Source organism: Sphaerodactylus townsendi, linkage group LG02 (assembly GCF_021028975.2).
Source record: "Sphaerodactylus townsendi isolate TG3544 linkage group LG02, MPM_Stown_v2.3, whole genome shotgun sequence".
NCBI lineage: Eukaryota > Metazoa > Chordata > Lepidosauria > Squamata > Sphaerodactylidae > Sphaerodactylus > Sphaerodactylus townsendi.
In genome coordinates, this window is record NC_059426.1 from 95,527,484 (window position 1) to 95,548,511 (window position 21,028).

At 42.6% G+C, this 21,028-nt stretch overlaps 1 protein-coding gene across 2 annotated transcripts in view; it reads right to left on the minus strand.

Annotated features, from left to right (window-relative positions):
• The window catches only part of ELP4 (elongator acetyltransferase complex subunit 4), a 219,257-nt gene that overhangs the window by 194,916 nt on the left and 3,313 nt on the right, over nt 1–21,028 (minus strand). For both annotated transcript variants that reach the window (XM_048485525.1, XM_048485526.1), the window contains exon 2: nt 20,486–20,521. In XM_048485525.1, coding sequence (XP_048341482.1) covers nt 20,486–20,521 — 36 coding nt within the window. The remainder of the gene's footprint in view (nt 1–20,485; nt 20,522–21,028) is intronic.

Genomic DNA, 21,028 nt, shown 5'->3' on the forward strand with positions numbered 1-21,028 from the left:
ACGGCCCTCCAGATGTTCATGAACTACAATTCCCATCAGTCCCTCCCAACATGAGCATTGGCTATACTGGCAAGGGCTGATGGGATTGTAGTTTATGGACATCTGGAGGGCCGCAAGTTTGACACCTGTGTCCTAAGGTTATCCCCAGACGGGGGGAAGACAATACCTGTATCTTTGTCCCCCCCCCCCCAGTTGGAGGATAACCTTAAGAAGTCTTGGAGGTAGAGCCATTAGGGGGTGTGCTCACCTCAGGATCCCACCTCATGTCCAAACCACCTATGACAAAGTTGCGACAAAAACATACAAAGCACACAAACAACAAAAATGCTCAATAACCATGAATTAAGGAAGGAAGGGTGAGTAAGTCAAGAAAATTGACTATGGGCTCCACAAAGGGCCTGGGAAAAGGGGGGCCAGGCAGACAAGAAATGGAACCTTATTCTTCTAGTCCACCCAAGCAGTTCTGCCCCACGGTCCAGTGTGCCAGGCTGTCATGGCAACAAGGAAAAGGGGAGAGGCATCTCCAGCTTTCCACATTCTGCTGTCTGCCCCACAAAACATCTCTTGGGTAAGTGCAGGAGCCTTGCTTCTGAGATTATTATGGGTAATGTTAGACTGGTAGAAGGATCTGGTGTAGTCCCTTTCAACCAGTTTAAACCAGAATGAAAATCTGGAGCTGGATTCTCTCTCTGTAACTGCATCACACTTGAACACCAATCCCAAATTCTGGTACTGAACATAGGGACACTCTGGTTATCATCCAATATAGAGCAGCAGTAGAAAATATTGCATCATCATAAAGTACTGGTTGAAGAGTAGAGTGGAAATGTCAATGTTTGCTTTTTCCACAATCTCAGCATGACATGTACACGGGCCTTGAGTGAAAGTAAACCAAGAACTGCCCTCAGAAGAGCTGTCTAGGGAGGGGTGGCATGAAAGGGTGGGGAGGGGACCCGACATCTGGACATGGCCCACCCACCCTAGGGGAGGGAGGGGTGTGGCATGGGGTGGCATGCAAGGGAAGGGAGGGAGGGGTGGTATGCAAGGGTGGGGAGGGAGGGGTCCCGGCATCTGGACATGGCCCACCTACCCTAGCAGAGGAAGGGGAAAGGGAGGGAGGGGTGGCATGCAAGGGTGGGGAGGAAGGGGGCCCGGCATCTGGACATGGCCCACCCACCCTAGGGGAGGGAGAGGTGTGGCATGCAAGGGAAAGGGAGGAGGGGGTGGCATGCAAGGGTGGGGATGCATGCCTCCCCTCCCTCCCTCCCCTTCTTTGCATGCCATCCTCCCTCCCCTCCCTCCCTCTCTTTCCCTTGCATGTCACCCCTTACTCCCTCTCCTCCCTCTCTCTCCCTCCCCTTCCCTTGCATGCAACTCCTCCCCCTGCTAGGGTGGGTGGGCCATGTCCAGATGCCGGGGCCCCTCCCACTCCCTTTCATGCCATCCCTTACTCCCTCTCCTCCCTCCCCTCCCCTTCCCTTGCATGCCACCCCTCCCTCTCCTCCCTCTCCCTCCACTAGGGTGGGTGGGCCATGTCCAGATGCCGGGGGCCATCTCCCTCCCCTCCCTTGCATGCCACCCTTTCCTTCCCGCCCTCTCCAAATTAATAGCATGCTAGAAGTGGTATTGTTTGCTGCAAAGAGAATGACAAGTGAATGTGGGGCTCAAGGGTATTTTTGTATATATCTCATATTCATATATATATAAATGTAACCGTGCGTTTGTTGTTCACACTCTAACACCGAAACGGCTGGACCGATTGCTCCCAAATTTTGACATGATGCGGCTTCCCATTGTGGGCAGGTTTTGCGACCTTCACTGGGCTCGCAGGTCACACCAGAGCCCAGTAAAACGCATGTTTTCCCAAACCCGTGGTGGACCAATGACGGGCCGCTGTAGTGGGGGAGGGGGCGTGGCTTGCCTGTGATCGCCGCGGCATGCACGCTCATGCCACACAAACCCGCCTACTGATGGAAGCACCCGCAACACACAGGGACAGGAAGGAGGAGTATTCCAAGCCACGCCATGGGAACAAGCCGGTAAGCCTCTCCCCTTCCTCCTCCCATCCGTGCATGGCTCCACACAGTAAGCCACAGCGAAGCGTGGCCGGATGCGCTAGAATGTGTGTGTTTGTGTGTGTGTACAATTATTTATTAGAGTCGCAAATCAACTCAAACACTAAACCATGCTTGCTCTCTTGTGTGCCGCCGCTGTCGTCGTCGTCGTCGTCGTCGTCGTCGTCGTCGTCGTCGTCGTCGTCATCATCATCATCATCATCATAGCATATCGGGCAACAAGTGCTCTCCAGCATTTCCAATCTTGGGCAAGTGTTTCAGCCTCTTCCCATGCAACTCTTGTGTGCCTCCGTGTTAAAATTCTCTTTCGGGTGGATCCAATTTTGTGACCAGATGATCATTCCAGTCCAAAATCTCCAGTCCCTTGTGGGACACATTCTGGTATAATTTCAGAGAAGGGTCTATGAAGAAATCTCCCTTTCTGCTATACATTTTCAGAATAGACCTATAAGATCTAGTGCCTTCCAAATGTGTCATCCAAAACAAAGTTTCACCAAAGTTCCTCCCCAAAATGTAAAGGTGCTGAATCCATCTTCTGGGGTGCCATCTGTGGCCCACTTAAATTTACAAGGCCTTTTTGTAGACAATCACGGGTCTTAACACAGGAAATATTGTAGCACATGTTTGAGGCCCATATGTGTGACAGACTCCAGAACTATATCAGCAGTGTATAAAAACAATTGATATTGATTATTAATGACATTTCTTTACCATTCATTTTCATCAATAACAGCAGCTATTTAAAAAGTCTTGCTGGATCACACAAAAGGTTCATTAGGTTCAGCACCCTCTTCCCAACAGTGCCTTCTCCTGCTATTGGCCTCTACAGCATTTATTCAAAGGCATACAGCTTCTAAAAATGAAAGTTCCGTTCAGGTATCACTTTTTTTTCTATTAAAATTTATGGAACTGTTTATTTCCTATGTGAAAAAGTATGTGTATGTATAGTTCCAGATTGTAGAGCACATATGACAACATCATAATTTGCAATGTGAAACAAGTAGCATTTGAATACAGTTGAAACCAAGGCAGCTTACTTTACTAGACTGTGCTTAGTCTGAGAGCCAGCGTGGTGTAGTGGTTAAGAGCAGGTGCACTCTAATCTGGGGAACCAGGTTTGATCCCCCACTCTGCCACTTGCACTATGGAGGCTAATCTGGTGAACCAAATTAGTTTGTGTACTCCAGCACATGCCAGCTGGGTGACCTTGGGCTAGACCCGTGGTGGCGAACCTTTGGCACTCCAGATGTTATGGACTACAATTCATGCTGGCAGGGGCTGATGGGAATTGTAGTCCATAACATCTGGAGTGCCAAAGGTTCGCCACCACTGGAGCCTAGTCATAGTTCTTTGGAGCTCTTTCAGCTCCACCTACCTCACAGGGTATTTGTTGTGAGGGGGGAAGGGAAAGGAGATTGTGGCATAGGAGGTTAAGAGCTCGTGTATCTAATCTGGAGGAACCGGGTTTGATTCCCAGCTCTGCCGCCTGAGCTGTGGAGGCTTATCTGAGGAATTCAGATTAGCCTGTACACTCCCACACACGCCAGCTGGGTGACCTTGGGGGAGTCACAGCTTTTCGGAGCTCTCTCAGCCCCACCTACCTCACAGGATGTTTGCTGTGAGGGGGGAAGGGCAAGGAGATTGTAAGCCCCTTTGAGTCTCCTGCAGGAGAGAAAGGGGGGATATAAATCCAACATCTTCTTCTTTGAGTCTTCTTACAGGAGAGAAAGGGGGATGAAAATCCAAACTCTTCTCTTCAAACTCTTCTTAAACTGTTTCAAATAGGGCCGACTTAATTTAATTTAGAGCAGTGAGTCTAATAAATGTAAAGCAGTATTCCAGTTTTATTTTGCAATGGATAAAACAAGACCGTGGTTTAGATTACAGATTGCATATGGGCTCAAGAAATACCAGCAAGCTGCTGTGAGCAAAGATTATGCAAGAATTTATTGAGTGAGCATGGCTGCATTTCATAGCTCAAATTTACAATGATAGTCTTCAAAGAAACAAGGAGTTGCAAGAAAATAAAGGGTGCTTTTTAAAGCATTACTTTCATTTTTCTTTTGCTAAGCTCATAGTAAACCAGGAAAGTAAACTCTAAGAGAGCAACCTACATACCAAAACACCTCACTCTGCTGCAGCACTCAAAGGATTAAACATGTCTCAGAAAGCCTCTACAATGTATCTTGAATGGTTAAAGTCAATACTTCAGTAAGACTCCTTCAATTCTTCAATTTGTCACAAAGAGAATAGCTTTTTATTGATTCATTTCTAGGTCACTAAACTTTTGTTTATTCAAAAGATCTAAAGTGCACTCATATGGGGCTTTTTGATGCTGTCCACTGTTTCCAGCTTCAGTGCTCATATTGCTATTCAAAACACACACTGCTTGGACCCCCCTCCTCCAAATTGTTCTTACAGGTATTTCTGCGCCACTGAAATTAGCTCTTTTTGCGTTTCTGCTATACCACTTAACCTGCAACTGATGGATTTTTCATAACCATGAAAAAGTGAGTTGCAGGTATTTATGTAAAATATTTATACCACATCTAAGTAAAAGGAGCAGCAGTGGTGTAATGGTTAAAAGTAGGTGTACTCTAATCTGGAGACTGGATTTGATTCCCGCTCTGACACTTGAGCTGTGGAGGCTTATCTGGGGAACTAGATTAAACTGTGCACTCCAATACATGCCAGCTGGGTGATCTTGGGCTATTCACAGTTCTATGGAGCTCTCTCAGCCCCTCCCTCCACTTCACAGGGTGTTTGTTGTGGAGGGGGGAAGGGAAAGGAGATTGTAAGCCCCTTTGAATCTCCTACAGGAGAGAAAGGGGTGTATAAATCCAAACTCTTCTTCTTCTAAAATAACAGGTGGACCCATCCAAGCGGAGAGGTGGTTGGTGGGGCAACTGTGCTGTCTGGCCACTCCCTGAAAGGCTTCTCAGCAGTGCAGGGAGACTTGCAGAGCAAAACAGTCTCCCTGCCATGGAGAAATCTCTATGGGGCAAGAAAAGGGACACATAATTCCAATTTGGCTGCTGCTAGCATAAATTGGCTGGGAGAAAGATGACTGATGATGGATCCTCCCCCAGTCATGCCCCTGGACTGCCCCCGCTGCGTCAGCAATGACATGAGTGTTGGGACTCTGGTGCAGCATCCTGTGTGGTGTCCCAGTGCTGGGGGAGGCTGGCAGCAGATGCACACAGGTAATTTCACCCCTCCACTGGGGTAAGGTCCCCGGAGAGGGCATTTTTGCTGGCAGAAGCTCATGCCACTTCGACCAGCAGATTCACCCTCCTCCTCTCCTGGATGTGGCCCTTAGGCAGCTTATGTAAATAAAAACACATACAAGGCATAGCCAATAACCACAAAAGCAGATAAACAGTACTATAAAGCAGTAAAAAGTTACGAAGCCTTTAAAGTGGACGATAAAAATCCTACAAGAAGCAGTTAATGAAAGCAGATTAATTTGAAGATAGAAGCATAATCAATCATGGGAAGGCAAGAACTAGGAAAATCCAGAAAAAATAAGGTTGCATAAATTCACATAAAACTTTGGTAAACAAAATTTTTGTTCACCTTGGCTCGTAGATGTCTGATGAGCCCCTCTGATAAAAAGACTTTGAAGTTTCAAAACAGAAAATGTCTCTGGTGCTCTTAATGGCAGACTGGGTCATATAGAAGAAGGTGCTCCTCCAGTACCTTACTCCTTCTTTGATGTCATATGTTATAACCAATTGTTTAAATTGTGTCCAGAAATGAACTTGCAACAAGTATAATATTTTAAAACTGATATGTGGTTCTCAGAGCCTATGCTGCAAGAAACCTATCTTCCTTAATTTGGACCAACTGAGGCTTCAAGACAGTCTCCAAAGGCTGCTACCTTTAGAGCGCATTGCTGGGATGAAATCAGAGTACGGGTAACTGTGGACAAATAACACCATTATAGGGAGCTGGGTGTACAACATGTAACAGATAAGAGTTGCCATTCCATCTGTAAGCCTATCTCTAATGGCAACACCAAGCTACATATCTGCTTCTTACAAAACATCATCACTATAACTCCAAAATATGACTGTATCCTCAAATAACAATACCTCAGTATTATTTTCAATTTATCAGTCCTTATTCAGTCCATTACTACCACCAACAACAAGCTGGATCTGAACATCTGCTGTGGATTTAATCAGCTCAATACAATCTGCATATCTGGCATTTTATCTCAGATTCTCTCCCAGCAGCCTCCTGTAGTATCCTGTGAGATTCCATGATCCAAATGCCATAGGGTCAAGTATTTGTGCCCCAGTATCATTTCCAGAACAAGTCAGGTAGGAACAGAACCACTATAACATAGTACACCCAATACTGATTTCTGCCAACTGGTCCCAAATGATTTCAGGGTACTGAAAGCTGCCTAGAGGTCCAAAAAAATGCACTCTTTCTCTGTCTCTTAGTAGTTGATGGAGACACAAGATGTGAATTCCAGACAGCCATACATTTAATGGGCAAAAAAGGGAAATAAACTACATATCCAGTTACAGGTGATACTGCTCCACCTTCACTGTACCATGAAGTTTATCAGGTTCAGGCAGCCAATCTCTTGACGCTTAACCTCTCTCAAGGGCTGTTATGAGGAGAAAATGGAAAATACAAGAATCACATACACCATCTTGAATTCCTTGCACATTTCAAATGTACTTGATTAGTATGTTATCAGCTCCCTTTGTCAAAGAGATCTGGCATGTTAAGAAATAACTATCATGCTTTAGACTTGCCCCTTAATCTTTTCAGTGGTGATCCTTCATATGAAGCTTCCTAAGTGATACATTCAAACTTTACCCGCCCCCCCCCCACCACACACAAATGACCCACAGAAATCAGTACCACTGAAAAAGATAAATGGAGCACATTGGTTTTAGAGCCTTCATTACTTCTTTACCATGCAAGTATAAGGGCAGAAGAATAGCCTGTAGGATCAGAGCAGTAGTCCATCTATTCAATTTTATAGTTTTACACAGCAGCCAGTTAGTTGCTCCAGAGAGCCAAACGAACAGGGTATAGTGGTCAAGGCCCACTCCTGTTGCTGCATCTCAGCACTAGTATTCAAAGGTTTGCTGTCTCTTGATGGAAGTTCCCTTTAGAAATATGGCTAGTAGTAATTGATGGATCTCTTCCCCCTTGAATGTGTTTAACCCTGTTTTAAAACTGTCTGTGCTCAGGGTCATTACTAACTCCACTTGCAGTGAATTACAATTCAGAAATGATATAACTTTAAGATCCCAAGGCTAGGCAAGATATATGCTTGTCTGTTATCTTGCAAAGAATGGGAAGCACTAACATATGTACTACATGGAAAAATAAAAGTGATAACTTAAAGATTTAAACTTATTAGTGGCATAAGATCATTAGAACCCCTGTACAGAAACTATGGAGACTACGGGAACAGGGAAATCCATGCAGTATATTTACAATAACCATCTTCTGTAGATTGTCTAGACAAGTTGCCCTAGAGGACCTGAGAATCTGTCACAATCCATCAGCATTAATTTATTATCCTCATCACCAATAGTCAGGGTGTTGTAGCATATTAGTGTGACCTAAGATAAGCATTTCCAAAGGTACAGAACTCCTCACCTAAATCGCTCAAGGTTATGGGAGAAGACTGGTTTTTTATCATTTCCAACATCTAAATTCCATCTAAAATATTCTGCTAATGTCCATAGCAGCCATTAACCTTGTCATTTGTATCTCATTAGTGCATCTCCATACAAAGTTGGCAAACATATATGTTACAATACTTGGCACACCGCCATTTGGCAGGAAGGTAAATTTTGACAACTTATATTTCGTGTAATTATTTTTAGCAAATCACCGTTTTGTACTCTTCTAGAGATTACCCTTTTCAACTTTTGGAAGGTGATAAAGTCAATTATATTGACAAGTGATGAGTAACCTTTAATAGGCAGGTTAAATTGCATACCTAAAACAAAAAGATAGCTAATTAAAATAGCTGAGATTACTCCAAGGCTTAGACAGAACAAGAATAGTCCTGCCTTTAACACAAAGTTTCAGCTTTAAAAAAACAACAGCAAAACCCTGACCTCAGCTACTGAACAAAAATCCTTTTGCATGATAACCTTTAACAACAGGGAACACCCAACAACAATGAACACACAAAAAATCAATTTAACAACAGTCATTCAAGAATCTGTGCTTCTATTTTCCTTCATATTAAAATGCAGTTGCATTTTAGAAAATTAGAAACAATCATGTTTTCACTAAAAAAAAGAAAAACCATTGGGATGTTTAGGTTGCTGAATTATTCTCAACAGATATACAAACACAATATCAGCATTATCTCAGTAACTTCAACCAAAGTAAAAGCAATGACACAGATTTATTTCTATGTCCAAAATTATGTATTTCACTCTAGTATCCAGAGGATTTCCTCACCCCTTGCCCCCGGTAAAACCTGCACAGTATTTAAGGATACTACACATTTCTTTTCCTGGCAAGAAATACTGACCATTGTGCATAAATGTTTTTCCATGGTGTGAAAAGTTGCACCTTTTGAATGTCTGTGTGACATTTAATATGTAATGGCAATGAATCGTTTAAGAAAAGATGTATTCCTAATAATAGAATAATTGGCTGATGTGAGTTTTCCGGGCAATGTGGCATGGTCTGGTAGATTTTGCTGCTAACATTTTGCCTGCATCTATGGCTGGCATCTTCAGAGTCATGTGACAGTAAGATGCAACTGAAAAAGAACTCCACCTGAGCAAGGACAAATGTATCTCTACCAGACCAGAGCCATACAGTTCCAAAAACCAACAACAGTCAGTCAATTCCAGCTGTGGAAGCCTTCAACAATACAATAGAATAGTTGTGTGATCATAGAAAATTAAAGCACCTTGACTTAAATTCCAAGCTTCCCAACAGGCAGCAGTGTCAAAATCTGACATAAAATTGGTATTGGTTCTTTCTTATTTCTCTATTGTAATAAGGATCCAACCCCCGCTCCCACCCCCAGTGACTTGTTAGATGAACTGGTAGAATATTGGCATAGCCTTCTTTCTGAAGTCATGGATGAGATCATCCTCTTCATTCCCACACCACCTTAGCTGCTTGGTACACCAATCAGCTTCAGTTGATGAAGCAGAAGCTTAGATAGCTTAGAGAGAGTTTGATGAAGCAGAAGCTTAGACAACTAGACAGAGTTTGGTGGTGTACTTGTGGTGAGGCTGCAAGAGCATCCTATAGGATGTTTATGAAAGCCTATGAGGTGACAGTGAAGGCTGCTAAGAATAAATTTTGGTGACCTCCATTGCATCTGCTTGCTTCTCCCCAGCACAATTATTTAATTAGGTCTTTTATATCCTTTCTGAGGGAGTCTCGAAACATAAGTATTTGGCTGTGAGGCTTCTGCAAGCTACTCAGTGGATAAAGTCTTGTTATGACCTCCCCATCAATATTAATACAGTGTGTAAACTGGAGGCCCCTTGGTCTTCTTCAGATCCTTTGTTATACCATTTCAGTTGGCTCTCTTGGGCCAATTTTGACAAAATCCTGGCTGCTGTGAAACCTACCATTTGCTTCTTAGATCCATGCCCACCATTGCTGGCTAAAGCCAGAGGTGATAAGACATGAAGCCCTCTGCTGGACACATTCAGTCTGTCCCTGAGTTCAGAGGTCTGCCAAAAGAGGCTGAAGGAGACAGAGGGGGAGCAGTCTTGAAATAATTTTTTTGGGATCATTGTGATTTGTCCCATGCCCATTGTGATTAGTCCCATGCTGGTAGGGACTGATGTGAATTGTAGTCCATGATCATCTGGAGTGCCATAGGTTCACCACCACTGGTCTAGCTACTGCCCAGTAGAGAAACTTTTGTTCCTGAGTAAGGTAGTTGAGAGTTATGGCAGAAAAGCTCCAAGTTTTTCTGGAGGACACTTCAGCTCTAGACCTGTTCCAATTCACCTTCTGGCCTGGTCCTGAAATGCAGACTGTGCTGGTTACCCTCACAGATGATCTCCACAGACAATTGGATCAGGACATCCATACAATGATCACTTCCATGTTGAACTGCTGTATATCCCTCTTTGCAGGACTTGAGATTGCTCTGGAAACTTCAGCTGGTCCAGAATGCAGCAGCAAGGGTGCTTTAAGGAACAACCATGAAATCTCATATTAAGCCTATATTCTACCAGTTGCATTGGTTACCAGTTAAATACCAGATCAAATTCAAGGTTTTTGATGCTAACCTTCAAGGTTCTAAATGATCTGGACCATCATACCTGCAGGACTGTCTCTCTCAATACGCCCAGAAGACATCATGCTCAAATGGAATAATCTGCTGGTGATCCCTGGCCCTAGAACCGTCCAGCTGTCCTTAAGCAGAGCCAGACCCTTTTCAGATCTTGCCCTGGCCTGGTGAAACTCTTGAGAGCCAGGCTCTATGGGATTTAGTTAAATTCCACAAGGCCTGTAAGATGGAGGCATTCCACCAGGCCTATTGTTGAGGCAGCAACAATTATATTATTGCTGGCCTCCCTATCTCTTCCTAACCATCTTTATTCCATTCTGATTTTATTAGTCATATACCAATAAAAGGTGTTGTTGATTGTTGTTGTTATTAGTCTATTTATAGGATTTGGTGAGTTGGGTTGATTTTCTTTTTGTTTTAGGTCCTTCCTACTAAGTCAGTCAATCAAGTAGGCTGTATAAGATAGTAATATTAAGGTGCCAAGGGGACATTAAATTGATGGGGTTTATTTGGTTCTATCATAGATTTTTATATTTGTATTTTGTAAGCCACCTGGAGCCTGTCTTTACATGGGAAAGTATGGTGTGTTGATCTAATAAAACAAAGTAATTAAAAAAATTACAACACAATTTCTCAATGATTATGTCAAGGATGTGTAGATGTATGAGTTCTATGTGTGACGCAGGATTAACAACGGCAACTGACGAAGGCAGTGGCATGGGGTATATAACTGTTGAATGTGCTAAACTATAAAACACAACTCCATACACAAAGAAAAATTAACACTGAGAGAAGTTCTATTTTAGGGTCACCCCTCTGGTTTCTGCAATGCTTGAGTTCAACTTGAAGGGAACTTCTCCACTTCTTTTTAACCATCCAGTTGAATAATAAGTTCTGCAGAACTTGGAATATTGCACCCCCTTCTGTGTCACAAGTCTGATTTGCATGCCTTTCTCTGGATACACAAAGGTTGGTCAAGGTTGAACGGGGTGGAAAGAAACAACCCTGTATGCTCAGTGGTACCCTGGAAATTAAAAAGGTTATAGTTATATCAATATAATAGTTGTATCTTACATTATTATTTGTGTGTTTGGTAGGGTGGTGTGCAGGGCATACAATATGGCTCTTTAGGTTTATGTTAATTATAAATGTGGCTCTCCACAAGTGCAGAGTGAGTACCACTGTATTAGAGACACTTTCAAAGAGTTTATTTTAAATATTATTCAACAGGCTTCTGAGTCATTTTGTTTTCAATCTTAGATTCCCCCTAACAATTAAAAGAAACAGTTCAGTAATGCAATATCACTTGGTTAAATTAACCAGGATAATATGCATCAAATTATGAAGATAAGCATATAATTTGCAAAGAGAGCTACTCTAAAAGTAATGAAATGTACCTTTGATTTATAGACTGTTTAAAAACAACAACCATTTTAAAGCTCTTGGGAGTATAACAAAGAAATATCCACCTAGAGGGCTTAACTCTGACAACTATATCATGATATATAAAGCTTGTCTAGACTAATCTTATGACAGGACATTATAGTTATCTGTATTACTGACAAGCTATTTTAAAAATAAAGCTATAAACCCACTATCTTGCTTTGAAACCCAATTTCTAAGATGGCAGGAAAGCCATAGCAATAAGTTTTTTTAAAAAACAGATAATCTTTCATGGCATAGTACAAAGATTTAAAATAAAATACAAAAAAGAAGACAAATTACAAAGCAAAATTAAGATCATTTATGACTGTGCATAAAAACCTGACCTTTGGTCTAGAGCAGTATTTCCCAACCTCTTCATATCTTACAGTACCCCTGCCATCCCCCCCACCTTCCCCTCCCAGTGCCCCTACTTGCCACCCCCCCTTCCCCTCCCAAGGAGAAGGGAAGCACTGGGGGGGGGAGTGGCTGCTGACCTTGCAGCAGGCCCTTTTCCCTGGGCCAGCTCCATGTCCTTGCTGGCGCCGGCAGGAGACACCACAAAAATGAGGGGGGCCGCGGTACCCCTGGGACATGCTCATAACACCCCAGGGTACTATGGAACCCTGGTTGGGAATGGCTGGTCTAGAGCATCGCTGGATTCGTTGTTTAACAGATAAACTGTCTTCGGCTGGTCTGTCCAGCACTCAATAAGCCCATCAATAAGGTTGAGAGGAACTTTGTTCTGACCCAGTTATGAAGGGAGAAATAATTCAGAACATAATGTACAGTTACTGCAGTTTTCAGTTTGCAGATGCAAAAACACTTGCCATGGAGTGTTTTGGAGCCTCTTCTATCCCTCAAAACAGAAAGAAGCACATTGCATCTGACCAAGTGGTGGCACGTCAGTTATCTGGATCAGAAAGAGCGAACAAATATCTGGCTACACCTAGGCGGCCGTATGGGATGCCAAGGGAGAAGGGAGAACAGAACTTTTTTGCATGAGCCATCAATTCCTGATGTTCTAATCCAGTGATTTTCAACCAGGGTTCCGTGGTACCCTGGGGTACCGTGAGCATGTCCCAGGGGTACCGTGGCAATGCTAAACCCCCCTCACTTTTGTGGTGTCTCCTGCTGGCGCCAGCAAGGCCATGGAGCTGGCTCGGGGCAGGGCCTGCCACAAGGTCAGCAGCCACTTCCTCCCCCCCAGTTCTTCCCTTCACCCTGGGAGGAGAAAGTGGGGGGTGGTGCAAGCAGGGGCACTGGGAGGGGAAGGTGGGGGATGGCAGGGGTACCATGAGATATGAAGAGTGAGGTCAAGGGTACCGTGACATTGAAAAGGTTGGCAAACACTGTTCTAATCCAAAAAGTCTAGATTTTATAGTGGAGAACATCTCATTGGGAGGGAGCATGGCTATAACATCGAGAGGCACAGAGCTTCACTTCTATGTGGGCCCACCATTCAGTAGCATGCAGAAAAGTTAAAGCCTGGGCAATAAGGCTCATGTCCTCATGCCTGACGCAAAGCTGGATCCAATGCTTGAACATTATACACCAAGCCCTGGTCTCCAGAAGATGTTGTCCAGCTTCGAGGCACAAGGTAGCATAGGGAACACAGTGTGTCACTCCAAATATTTTATACGAAAAGGTAGATTGGATCTGCTCAATATTTCTATTCCAGGATTGGATCCATAAAGAAACACCATACAAAAGTTGCAGGCAGGCTTTTGAACTAAATACTTTAAGAGCCGCAGGAAGAAATTGGTGACCTTTTCTGTAAAAGAAACGCAAGATAGCGTTGGTTGTATTTTTACTGGTGGCAACTATTCTGTTCCTGTGTGAGGACCATCCTGCTCTATAATGGAAATTTAAGCCCAGGTATTTAAAGATCTTAACCTGATCAAGTGCTCCAGTTAGAAGGGCACCATGAGCTTGCAAAAACATGATTTTTGATTTGGAATAATTAATTTCAAGGTGGTTGTTATTACAGTATTCAGCATACCTGGCTAATAGCCACTTTAACCCCACTTTGGTTCATGATAACAAAAAAGCATCATCCGCATAAAGCAGCAGAGAGATCATTGATTTACCAAGATAAGGGCTGTACCCTCTCAAAGAGGGTGCTAAGTCATTTAAAAAGAGGTTGAACCGAGTCGGTGCGAGAACACAACCATGCTTGACCCCCTTATTAGATGTGATTTTAGGGGTCAGAATGCCTTCCAGATTGCACTTTATCTGGCACACTGTATTAGAGTGAAGTGTAATGGCTGTAGAGAGAAGTCTCTTCTCTACACCTAGGCATTCAAGCTTCCTCCACAAAAGGTTCCTTGGCACAGAGTCAAAAGCAGCTCTAAGATCGAGAAAAGCTGCATATAGCTTGGACTTATTTACCCTGGTATACTTGGAAATCAGAGTGCTCAGGACCAAACAATAATCAAGGGTGGATTCACCCTTCTGAAAACCCACTTGCTGTGGTCCAAGTATTTTATTCTTGGTTACCCAGCAGGACAGTTTATCTAATAAGTACTTGGCATATAGCTTCCCTGGGATAGATAATAAGCTAATTGGATGGCAGTTTGTAGGTAATAAGTGGTCTCCCTTTTTGAAGATCAGGATAATAATTGCCTCTGCCCAGAGTGCTGGTACTGTCAGGATCTGTCAACCAGATCAGCAAAATCTATTTGAGAGCTCGAAGGGATGATGCAATCTCCTTCTTGAGGAAGTCAGCAGGTTTAGGCATGACTCATGGTCTTGTGGTGCACATCTGTAGAGATAAGATGCGACACTCATGATTGGCTGTACATATGTATATAAGTTGGCAAAGTGCTAGCAGTTGTGTGTGCTTTGGTTCACCTGTTGCTGAACTGCACTCTGTCGGACTGTTTCATGATTTGCAAGAGGAAAAAAGCCCTTCTGTGAAGTGAACAAGCTTATGTTCCTGTGTCTTCATTGTCCTGAATGCCATTACTGACACTACTACAGAGGGTGCCTGCTGGATCCTTAATAGGTGCTACCCCTGTTTTATTAATAGAAATGAATACAGAGGTGAGGACAGGGGCCCACCAGTCCATAAAGGTCTTAAACAGTTCAGGGAGAAGAGAATCAGGGTCTGGAGATTTATGACTTTGAGTTGAGCTATAAGCTCCTTAACCTCTTGGTCAGTAACTGGGGGCCATTCCAGATAGTTTCCTATTTGAGGGGGACTATAAAGATTTGGGGCAAAGGAGGTGTCATTGAAAAGTTCCGAAAAATATTGGAACCATGTATGGCTGTGTATAAGTGCAGGGCTCATGATGGATGGACGGAAATCTCTGGATGTTAAACTCCAAAATTTTGCAGAGCCATTTTGGGAGATTGCCAGGATGAGAGCCTCCCAATGCATCTTGATAGCATTGCCCTGTTTTCTTTAATTTGAACCTACAACTACTCTTGAACAGAGAAGTATTCCTGTAATAGGTCATTACCACTTGTTTTCCTATACCTGGCATATATACTACACAGGGTTCATTTAAGTTGATGGCAAATGTCATCAAATTCTGGGTTTACACATCTGGTTGTTTTTGAGACAGATGAAAGAGCAATTTTCAATAATTTTTTGTTACATTTTTAAATAATTCCAAAATTTCATCTGAGTGTTTAGGCTGTAAGATGTCATTTTTCAGGTCCATGAAGTTCTGAGAGTGCAGGAGGTTGTGAATCTTATGTGCAATTACATCTGACCATACCAATTTAATTAGGAAATGATTACAGCCATAGGATGCTAAGAGAGGACAACTGATGACACAATTAAGAGTGATGACCAGAGGCAGATGATCGCTTAAAGAGATGTGCGTTATATGAAAGTCTAACACCCTGTCAATATGCCCAGTGGACATCATAATATAGTCAGGAATGCTGCACCCTCTCCATGACATAAATGTAAATTCTCCCAAGTACGCAAATCTTTGCCATCCATTAAGTAGGGCCAGGTTAAAATAAAGACAAAGGTTAAAAAGAGTAACCCCTGCCATACTAATTACCCTATCTTTAGAACTTCTTGGAAGGGGAAAATACCAGTGCAGAAAGTCAAGGTCAACTTCAGCAGCCTTACTGATCTCCAATTCGTTATTTCCCATTCTGGCATTAAAATCACCTGCCATAATTATATCAGAATTATAAAAATTTTGATTCAATTCACCAATATACTGAGACAACTGTGACCACTGCTGGATCCTTGTCCAAACATGGAGAGAAGTAAACATTGATTAAAATTACACTGATTCTCCTTTAAAAGCACAGCTTGGGCAAAGTTTTGGCAAACTGGGAGCTCTGTCAGAGAAGTTTCCAGATCACAATCAATTAAGATGCAAGGCCTGACTGACATCTTTCTGAGAGATTCAATCTAAAATCTGGAAGACATAAAGACTTAAAACCTGAAACAGAGACATGGGATGAGTTGTTTGTGTCATGAAAAATGCAGCAATTTTCCAAGCCTGGGGTTTTTTTGTTTGTCAGGTGCTCCGCCCTTGGGTAGACTTCTCTAGCAGGTAATGGTAAAGATGGGATATCTTTTGTTGCTTTTGCCACACCTCTCTGAACCTCTAAGGTCCTCCAGCTCTTGAGTCCATGACTTTCCAACTGAGGTACTAACAATGCTTGAATTAAGAACCTTCTCAGAACATAGGTCTAATTCATAGTCATTCAGTGGGTCAGAGAATGGATAGATAATGTATAGTAGTTGTTGCTAGGTTTGGAGGAGCTAGATGGGACAAGAATTAGGTCTTAAACTATGGTTTGAATAAGCTTTCAGTTTTATTTAGCTATTTTTTAAAATTTGAAACATTTGTTAGCAGCCTTTCTACCTTTTAGGAACCCAAGCCTGGTTACAACATAAATAATTATAACATATAATAAAAATGAATAAAAATAAATGAACATTCTAAAATGTTATAAAATGTAAACTGCCGATAGACAGAAAAAAAAAACAGCCAAATGCCTTTATAAGTAAAATGACTATCAGCTGTCTCCTAACAATGTCCAGCAGTGGTTCCCAACTTTTCACTCACGTGCTTCTTAGCAACCCATTTCCTAAAAATGGGAAACCCATTATGTAATTTTTTAGCACGCCCCAAAATCCTCTGGTGCATATCCCTGGGGGTACCCATACCTGTTATGTCTCGAACCTTAAGCCAATAAATGGACTCCTTAGTATTGATCAGTAGCATTCATTGGTGAGGCATCGAAGCACCAAAGCTTGGCAAAGCCAGTTCTGACAAACCTGGCCTTTGCCCTGAGCGCGCACGTGTGTGTATGTGTGTGTCTTCCTCCTGGTGCCTCCCTAGGCAGTTTGTTCGTGGCTGCACCTTCCACCCTGTCTCAAAACTCCAAAGGTGCCCATGGGCTCAAAAAGAGTGATGTTCTGGTATAGGAAAGTTAACTTTGTGCCTAGGTTTCTTAACTGCACAACTATATTTGAATCAGACCTCCCCCAGAAAAATGGGGGATAAGATCAAACCCTACAGAACCTCACAGGCAAACAGCCATGGAGAAGAGAAGGAATCCCCCAGCACCAACCTCTCGGTCCAGCCTCCAAGATAGGGCACCCCTTAGTCCCAGCATCTAGAGGAGGCTCAGTAGGATATTATGGTCAATGGTATGCAAAGCTATTGAGAAATCCAGTAGAACTAGTAGAGTCACACTCCCTCATCTAGTCTTCAGTAGAAGTCATCAACCAAAGCAGTCTCTGGTGACCCAAATCCTAAATTAATGCCAGATTGAAATGTGCAATAAATTAGTCTCTTCTGAGAGCTCCCGAAGCTCAAAAGTAACTGCCCACTTCAGCACCTCTCACAAGAATGGAAGACTGGAGACCAGAGGTGTAGCTGGGCCAAAATGCGCCCAGTGCGCATACTATATTTTCTCTCCCTCGCCCATGGCACCCCCCAGGCCCCTCCCCCTTCCCCCTCGCGGCGCCCCCCTTCTCCCCTTCCCACACTTATCTTAGTTCCTTTCCTTTTTGAGAACTTTTTCAGGCTGCAAAAGGCCTGTTCTCAGTAAAAACAGCCTGAGAAACTACAGTTCCAAGGAGACCTTGTGAGCCCCAAGGTCTCCTGGGAACTGTAGTTCCTCAGGCTGTTTTTACTGAGAACAAGCCTTTTGCAGCCTGAAAAAATTCTCAAAAAGGAAAGGAACTAAGGTAAGTGTGGGAAGAAGAAATGAAAAGCATTCGCACCTCCCAGGCATGCACCCGGTGCCCCCCCCCCTCTTGTAGTTTCGCCACTGCTGGAGACTGACTGGAAGTTTCTAAACAAGGTACAGCTCAGGGACGTTTTTTCATGACAGGTCTAATCACTGTCTCCTGAAGCACATGTGGTACAACTCCCAATCTCAAGGAAGCATTTACTTTTTAAAATATTGCATATCCCCTGACCTACTTGGTTAGACCCTCTACTTCTGCCAGCTTCTGTTAGCCAGAAAAGGCAAGGAAGGATAAGGATCAAGGACACAGGTGGTAGGTCTCATCTCTCCAATATTCCTGTCCATATCCTTGGGTGCCACAAACTGTAAAGTATCCATATAAATTGGTTAAGCAGAGTGATGTAGGTAAATCAACAGAAAATGCATCCATGCAGCCCAGAGCCGGTCTAAGCAATTCTGTCTTCAATGAAAGTAGCAAATCGATCACAGCCGACGGTTGTGTGGTCAGAGTCCAATTTCCTGAGACTATGGTGTAGCAGCACTTGTACCACATGGAACAGCTCTGCTAGATGACTACATGCAGATGCAATGGAATTTTTTTTTTGCCGTCATCACTGCCACAGAAGAGTCTCTAATAAGGGCTCCATGCCATGTTCAGTCAGCCTTGCTTCAAGTTTTCACTACCAATGCTTAAATTGTCATCCATTCTGGTTCATTGTCATCAATTCCCTGTAAACCAGAGAGATTGATTGGGTGCTTATGGGCAATTGTGTCAAAAGCCTCACCCATTTTCAGAGAGTGGTCAGGGCCTCGGCAGAATTCTCAGCAGTCAGGAAACTATAAGGAACCATCAAGGGCCTGGGGTGACCAGCTTACTGGGGGAAGAGGAAATAATGAGTCTAAACTCTATCAGATAATTATCTGTCTGTAACAAAGAAGAAAGTTTTAATGCCCCACCTCCAGATCACTCTCTGTGATTAACAGCACAGTAAAATAGAGGTTTAAAGAGTGTAAATCAGTCAACTTCCTTCACCTTTCTGGAATCCCCAAGGCTGGGCAGACAAGCATAAAACACTTCATACATTATCATCTAAGCAGCTCAGCCATAAAAAAGGTGGGAAAATATGCCCAGCATAGTTAGGAGGCTGCCTGAGCCTGCCACAAATAGTTAAGAGGGTGAAGGGTTGGTGACCCCTTCCTCATTGACACAGAAGGCCAGTGTGTGCCTTGCTAAATGTGTAGGGACTGTGATTACTTGAGACAGACCCATGGTCATCATGAAGGACATGAAATTCTGAGCCACTGCTGACAGTTTGGCATCAGCATAGATGTTGAAGTCACCCAGGACCTTGGAGTCTCTACCAGCACATTTAAGGCCCACTTGACCAACTCAGGAAGACAAGTGGTTGGACAGCATGGTGAATGGTATACCAGCAGTCACCCTCTTTCTGGAGCACACACTCAAAATTATTAGAGTGCTAGATGAGGTCTTTCTTTTTGCACTGCTATTCTCTCAGAGTTTGGGGTTGCTGCCAAACTTTGGTTATGGTCGAACTTTCTCAGACCCTGATTTTGCCCAGTATAGACATTAATGGAAAGCAAGATGAACAACCAGGAAATATTGGAAAAAATTAGAACTGGTGAGGGAAATGAAGAGGGAACATATAAGAATCATTCCCAGTTACCCATTACATTTGAACAAAATTTTTACACAGAGTTAACTATTTTCCCTTTGCCAGATTCCAAAATATCTCTTAACACTAAAGTGCATTGTTGTAATCAAAAAGTAGTATTTTATTGTAAAATTCCCAAGCAAGACTTCTTATCAGGATGATCCTTTTGACAAATACAAATTGGTTCCCCAATATCGTGGCTCAGACTTAGGGGAAAATATACAAGATAATTATGTGCCATTGAGGGTAGAAGTAGCAGCAGTGAAGGGTGGAGAAAGACAGCATAATAGTTAAAAACTTTTCTTACCATTGTCATATAGGTTTTTAATGCTATTTACATGAACTAAGATTCCATCCTAATCAGGGTTGTCTAACATATTCTAGTCACAATGGGAATCGCTTATATTACACGCAACAATAATAGGAATCTCTTACATTACAAAAAACGATAAGCGTGGTTAAGGCTGGACAAGGAAATGAAGGGGAAGTTGTATTGCAAGAAGCAGGAGAAGGAAGAGAATGCACAAGCTTATGGGCCACACCAAACTGCTTGACTAGCATTTCATTTTAATTGGTACCTTCCCAATTATCTGAAACAGCTGCACTAAAACACTCTCTATATTTGCAGAATTAATACATTATTTAAAATTTGGCATTACATGACAACAAAAATAATCCAATGGACAGGAATTACCCATGTGAGATTAGCTGGTGCTTTATGATACATCCTGACATATTATCATTTAGTGAAAAATACTTAGAAAAAAAGTGTCACTTTCTTCTAATAATTTTTCTAGAAACAAAAAAGATAATAGTACAACAGTATAAATACTACTAAAATAAGTATGACATAACATATTGGAAAATGAAATACTAACCAATAAGAAGAAGGGTTCCAACTGCCAAACCTCCACCTAGGAACAATGTAAATTCAAGAAGTGAGAATACATATTAATGTTTCCAAGAATTAATATGTAACATTAAAGAAAGGTGATACAGGAAGTTAAAAATATAATGTGAAAAACATTTTAATTACCTTTATAATACTTCTTACAATTCACTATTAAAATAATTACATATTACATATAATTATATATTACATACTACAATTACTTTCACAATATGGTGAAAAGATCCTGTAGAGCTCCACATAACTAAATTTCAGAACTTTATTAGTGCTATTGAAGCTAGCGATTCCTTCTTTTAGTAAGAATATTCTCTGAGCAAGATTTGAACAAACTGATGCAATTAACTCACCACTTCTATCTAATGACAAGCAGAGATGCAGTTGAATAGAATGCTGAGCATTTTTATAATGGTCTGGGGATGCTGCCGCTCATACCAGTACAGCTCCAAATCCTTCCAACAAACACATACCAGCACAAACAAACCAACAGCCTTGTTGCTCCGATGCAACAATA